This window comes from Lingula anatina, chromosome 2 (genome assembly GCF_051362555.1).
Source record: "Lingula anatina isolate TDL-2025a chromosome 2, LinAna3.0, whole genome shotgun sequence".
In the NCBI taxonomy this organism is placed as follows: Eukaryota; Metazoa; Brachiopoda; class Lingulata; order Lingulida; family Lingulidae; genus Lingula; species Lingula anatina.
Genome location: NC_141768.1, coordinates 25,797,077 through 25,803,879, shown reverse-complemented (window position 1 = coordinate 25,803,879; position 6,803 = coordinate 25,797,077). Strand labels below are relative to the sequence as shown.

The 6,803-nt window shown below is 37.6% G+C and overlaps 1 protein-coding gene across 1 annotated transcript; it reads left to right on the top strand.

Moving 5' to 3' along the window:
- Positions 1-771: 771 nt before the first annotated feature.
- Positions 772-5,072, top strand: LOC106153826 (proprotein convertase subtilisin/kexin type 5). Its single transcript, XM_013527927.2, has 7 exons — positions 772-965; positions 1,228-1,306; positions 2,079-2,143; positions 2,462-2,620; positions 3,219-3,386; positions 3,705-3,866; positions 4,384-5,072. Exons 1-7 carry the CDS (start codon positions 884-886, stop codon positions 4,449-4,451), a joined length of 783 nt encoding a protein of 260 aa, XP_013383381.2. The 5' UTR covers positions 772-883; the 3' UTR covers positions 4,452-5,072.
- Positions 5,073-6,803: the final 1,731 nt, after the last annotated feature.

Genomic DNA, 6,803 nt, shown 5'->3' with positions numbered 1-6,803 from the left:
GTTAACACAAATTCACGCTGATTTATTTATATGATTTTAGAATTTAAACGAGATAGCTTAACTTTTATATTTCAAATGTCAAATATTTACATCTGCAACATATAAGTGAACACAAAAACGAAGTAATGATTTCAGACTTTAAAATCAGATTTTTGGCCAAAGGGCAATGACCAAGGGCCCTGCATCTACATGTAGGACCCGGCAAACTATGGGTACTTCAAGTTCCCTGTATCAAAGCTTGTCCAAGATCAAAGTGACTTTTAATAACTTTTAGACTTAACAAAGTGCAAACGCAGGCTCTCAGCTTCTAGTTTCTAACTGAAGGACAAGATTTGGCAAGGAGATATGAACTAGTGTGTAACCGCGCGCAACTGTTTACGGAACTGATAGAACTTGTTTACCACATATAACCGGATAAAGGCGGATCTAGGTCTCAAAAAAAAAAAAAAAAAAAAAAAAAAAAAAAAAAAAAAAGGTAAAACCCCAGGTCCTGGATATTATGACAGCTTACGCAATTGCGTGACATAAGATGCATGAAATACAACATCCGTGATAAAGGTCTACTGCACTATGACAAAAAGGAATTATGCCCAAAATCTTGTCCAAAAAGTTTCTTGCAAATTGTCTCATTGGGATTTTTTTCTTTTCTTATTTAAATAAACCAAGTGCTATTTATAGCTGATAGCCTGAAGTGGCAAGAGGTGTGTAGTGTCACTGGAATGGTCGAGATAAAACAGAACCCGGATCTTTCACAGGTATATAAAGTTCTCCACTCTTGTGCAAAATAAAGAAGAAGTGCCAGCTGACAAAATACTTTCTCGAGTGTTTATCACATTTCAGAGCTTTGAGATTTTTACATATTACAGTGCGGTCACAGGTAGATATGAAGGCCACGACTGCGGCTATTATAGTTGTCCTGCTATGTTTTGCCATAGCCAGAGCTAGCGGTTACTTCATGCCAAGCAGTAAGTGTGTTGAAAGTGGGTCTGGGAGTCTTAACATGATATAATGGTATTGAACGGGGAACGATCACAAGCTCAGAACACAACATTAAATACATTCTGCCTAGTGCCATAATTTAGATTTTTGACATTGCATTTCTGGTATATGTATAGTTCTAGGTGAAGCGTGGTATGTGGTGTCTGTAGTTTTCGGAACTGCTGTTCATAAAAAACGCTCAATTTGGTGAGGAGGGTCAGTTTATGCCTATTTTTAAAATCGTTTCAGGATGCCCATATGGTTGCAGTTCATGCTCTTACAGCAGGTGCATTAGTTGTTCGTCAGGTTTTTTTCTGCACAAAACAGCGTGAGTTACCATTTTCCCTTTTTTTAAATATATCTATTAGTTGGTTTAATTGACGTTTTTAATGGCAGAGTTATTTCGTAATAGTTTTTTTCTGAAGGGTCTTATTGTCTTTTGGTATGAAATACACATTTATCAATTTAAACTAAAGATATCAAAATTGAACTTTTTAAAAATTGATAAACAATATGTGACATATATATGCTTTGTTTAAAGCACTACAACTTTATTACTGACAAAATAGTCATTGAAAGTAGAGTTCAGGCGCGGAGCTTCATAATAGTAAGAGTTATATAAATTATAATGGGGGTGAATTAAGTTAATGGGGGCGAATGAATGGAAGTGAGATAATAATTTTGTCACTTTGTCTTGTCTTGGTAAAAAAATGGCAGGCGTATAATGGAGATTTTGCATGTATATCTGACATGTAGAGGCATATTGAAATCAGAAGTAGAAGTCCCTGCTCTAAGCTTATCAATAATTTTTGATTGTGTAATTACAAACAACACTGGTCCAAGTTTTGTGCGTTTAACCTGGATTCATGTGTAGTCATGCTGATGTTTCATTTCCTATTCTGAAACACTTTTTTTCTCTCTGTCAGAAAGCAATTAATCCAAATGATAACTGTTTCCTGGAAATCTAGGTTATAACCACGGCACATCAAACTATTTGTGTTCAATTAATTACAAGTGTTTTTCGTATTCAACATAAATGACTCATTCATTTTCTACGCCACGTGGAAAGCTGTCAGTACATTCTATAATATATTTTTCAGATGTCTGAGTCAGTGTCCCAGCGGTTATTTCGGCCTGTCCATGTATGGGATCAGTATTTGCGCAGGTATTATAAATTCTAAATCCTCTCTTTTCCCTTCTGACACTGAGTAATATATCTACAGCACAAAAAGGTCCTTGCAAAATACTACTACTTCTCAATGCTTGTTGTAAATATTCGGGAACCAGTTCTCGGTAATAAGTTAAAATGAACAAAAAACTGATTTTTTTTTTTTTTTTTTTTTTTGTCGTAGTGATATTGGTGCCATTAAAATCACAAGCTTTTTTTTGCATAAGTCTCAGATATGTCTGACCTTTGGAATGCATACCAGCGTGAATAGATAATAGCACATAGCATCAATTCACATCTTTTTCACGCCCTCAGAATGCCGGGTGTCTGGCTGTAAGACGTGTACTACCAGGGATAACTGCCTAGAATGCTCGTCTGGTTACCTGGACACCACGTCAAGTAGTCCCAGGTGTAGCTACACCTGCCCGAAAGGAACGTATAAATCGAGTACCTTCGGTGGAAAACGGTGCATAGGTACGCTCTCTCTGTCTCTCAGTTTCTCTCTCTCTCTCTCTCTCTCTCTCTCTCACACACACACACACACACAATCAGTTCACTTCTTGCAAATGCTCCTTATTTTCATCGCCTTCATATTTCGCAGAAAATGGCATATTGATCATTTTCATTTTGATCACATTGCTTAACAGAGATAAGCTATCTCTCTCTCCGGCATACACTAAGCAGGGGCAGGTCCATCCTCCTTTACGCGCTACAACCTACTAGCTACAACATACGAAAGTGAAAAAGAAGAAGCACATCTTCTTTCCCTCTCATTTTCTCTAAAACTGGAGCCAGCACTCATGCGCTTGTTTAAAAACTTTTAGATTTCTCATTGAATTGATTTTTTTTCCCGGATCTATATGGGGACATTTTGCTTTATTAAAAGAAAACACACACATTTCTCAGAAAACAATAAATTCTTTTTCCTAATCAATCTAACTCAATGAAAAGAGATAAGAAAAGTTTGGCGCAGTCAAACGACATTTTATGGCGACAACAATCTCCAGAGCTTATTTACGCACATGCGCGCTGGGATGGAGGAGACATAAAGAAAGTATACTTCTTATTTCAGCATGTTCTACACCAAACTGTGCCCAGTGTTACTCCTCGACCAGTTGCTCGGAGTGCAAACCAGCCTTCTACAAATACTACCCCTCAGTGCTGGCCCAGGTCCAGTGTGTGTCTGAGTGCCCAGTTGGCTACACTGTGGACTACAGTTATGGTTCCCGTTCCTGCACGAGTGAGTGTATTTACTTACTAAAGATTATAAATAACTTGTTCTAGTCCAACTCCGCGCATGTTTCTGGACGCTTAGTTCATGGATTGCATACTTATAGAAGAACGGGTGGGGGGTGGGGGTGGGGTGGGGGTGGAATGAAGGGTCCTTTTAAAAGACGTTTTTTGTTCAAACCGTTGTGAATGCAGTCTATGAGAACTAATCAACCATGTTAAAATTTAAAACGGTCGTACATGTATATAACCCAATGTGGTGCTAGCGTTACTGTGGGAATCTCCCCCTGGTTCGCAGATATATAGATTCTTATTATTTGCTTTTTAGAATGCGGCGTTGAGGGATGCACTAGGTGTTACTCCAGCAGCGCAAGAGACAAGTGTTTTGGGTGTGAGCCCGGAAAATTTGTGCTTGAGCAGACAAGCTGTGTGTCTCGCTGTCCAGAGGGATACGAGGAGAAACCGTTGTCAGGGGAAATGTATTGTTCTAGTAAGCATTCATTTATATCGTCTTCAGACGTAGCAGCTGGAGGAGGGGGGAGGGTGTGCCTTACCCTCCTCCTTTCTTCAACCATCTTAGTCATCTTCGCAGGAAGTAGGAGGGCTGAGTTTTTTTCTCTTTGGTTTACTAGCCCCAGTTACCCCTCTTCCACTTAAAATTTCCTTCCTACGAGCCTTTCCAGTAACCCAAGTCAATAAAAAGTTTCATCATCTCAACTAAAATTTTAACTGTTTAAACAGTTTCTGAACGTAATGCCATCTTAAAGAAGTCATATACAACACTGAAGTGTTTAAAGAGTAAGTCCAAAGCAAAAAGTAATACAAAACAAAAAAATTGAGACTGAGAACGAAAAGACCTCACCCTATAAATATCGGTAAAAATTCTGCATGCTTCGATTGCTTATATAAGAACGGTCATATGCCAAGGCATGTAGCGGAGACCCTCTATGTATAGGACGAAAAGCCTAACCTTGTGTTCAAAATCTCGTTTTTTTTTTCTTTCTCAGAAATTCCAACCACGACAATCCCGACGTCTCCAGCGCCGTCATCGGCAACCACGGAAGAACAGGCGTAGAAGCTGTCAGCTTTACCAGCAACCGTTGTTGACCAGACACATCTTCAACCATATTTAACAGTAAAATCAACATAGAAAGACAGTATTTTAGACGCTTAAACGTTTCAATTTCTACACTTACTTGAGCTGAACCTAAGCAAAGCTTTCGATCACCACTGTGACCTTCCTCAGTGTGTATTCCTCTGAGACTGAGCACTATTCACTAGTGTCTCGGTGATATTGCTGTCCCATATGTGAAACAATTGGTGTCTCCCCCCTTCTCTGTTCAGGCTTGGGTTGTGGGCAAGGATGTAGATTACCTCCTTATCCTCCCCTCTCTCCCCCCCCCCCCCCACACCTCTCATACACAATAAGAAAGTACTAGTAATTTTAAGAGCATGTTAAATCTAACCTATATTTGGAACTGCGACGACTATTTACTTGCCTCTTATCTGGGGCATGGAGTAACTCTTAGTACGGATATTGTATTTTTTTGTTGAGAATTCACATCTGATCAATTTCTCACGTTAGAATTAAGTATCGTATACGGAGCCGTGGAAAATACCATCAATTTGAAGATGTTATTTTCGAAATGAATGTTTAATCTAAAGAAGACATAAATAAAAATTCTTTTGAAATATATACTTGTGTTTTTTTTTGTTTTTGTTTCAGTTATATATTTTGCTTGACCAAGTCCCTTTTCACCTCTCTCTCTCTCTCTCTCTCTCTCTCTCTCTCTCTCTCTCTCAAAAATGAAAAAAAAAAAATTATGGGTCTGTGTGCCTTCTTAACATCATTTCATCCATTAAACTAAAAAAACAAAAGAGCCAGACATCTTCTTGAAAGACCATATAGTTGTACACGATGTTGTACGAAGTTTTTCGATGTTTTTAGGTACTATAGTACTAAAGTGGATCGAAGTGTATGCTAAGGTCAGAGTTGCATTAATAAAAAAACTATACAAAAAATCGTAGGCCTAAAAATTAACAACTCAGCTCGATGACACGTTGGGTTTTTTCTCGTGTTAAAGAAAACGTGTCAAGTACGGGGATGATTTAACGCCCGCCCTGCTTTTGCATTCTGGATTCTACATGTATTAGGAAATCCACACTTCGACATTTTGATTCAGAACAGAGAGATGAGCGTGTTTATAGCCCTTGGATAATCTCCTTGGTTTTTAAGGTCTTTTTATACGACAATCCACTTAAGATCTTTATTAAAAGAATGTAGGTTTATTTAATTTCAATTCAATTTATTCCTGTAGTGGTACATACATAATTGTGACAATGTACAATATGATATAACATAATTGGTGCAGTACCATTATGTGATTGATTTTGCATTGCCATTTTGCAAATTAATGTAAAGCTAGGGCATAATAATAATAATAATAATAATAATAATAATAATAATAATACAAGGACATCTTTTATTAATATTTTGCGTAAAAGTGTGTAGGTGTTAAAACAATTTTGACATATACAACTGTCTTCATTTACATTTAATTTACCCACCATCTGATAAGTTTAGGTGTGAAAGAGTGTATCTTTCTCTAAGGATGTATATATAGTCACAGGGATTTTGCCCTCATTTCAAAGTGGCTATAACATGGGAAAATAGCTACCGAATAACAAATAAATATATAAATAATAAAAAACCACCTCTCCCTCCGGCTATCGGTGTAATATACGTACACACCAAAAATACTACGTGCTACGAGTACGTTCGCCCTTAAACCGGGTGCTATCTCCAAGGACATGGTGTAAAGCAGATTTGATGGTTGCAATTCTGATAATGCCATTATTACATCTAACCCTACAAGTAACTTGCATAAATTTTAGGCCCATTTTTGATCATAATTCCCAACATGCCACAGCTTGCTGTAGACTTTTTACGTGCAGATATATAGTGCCTGTACATGTAGCAGTCCCCTGCGTCTGTCGTCGCTGTCGCCCTGCACTTTGAGGGATAACACGAAGAGTGGAAACCAGCTTGATCGGACCATTTTTTTTCGAAAGTTATCCTTTTTTATGCTTTTTATGAATTAAGCATACAACATTGGTCAAATGGTTGTCCCACCTCCAATTCCATTTACTTTTATTTACAAATGATCACCTCACAGGTGTAAATTGTTTTAAACGATGATTTTTATTCCAGTTATCATATCTAGCTTATAACATGGCCCCCCTCAAATCTGATTTTTCACTGTGACTTCCACAGAGGTAAAGAAATGTTCATTAAATTGAAAAGACACCAACAAATGTCATCAAACAAATTTAAACACAATTAACATCAAGATGTGCTAGTTAAAAGTCAGGTGTCTTATAATTCTCATGGGCCTGAAGCCTTACGCTAGTTACATATTCTTAATAT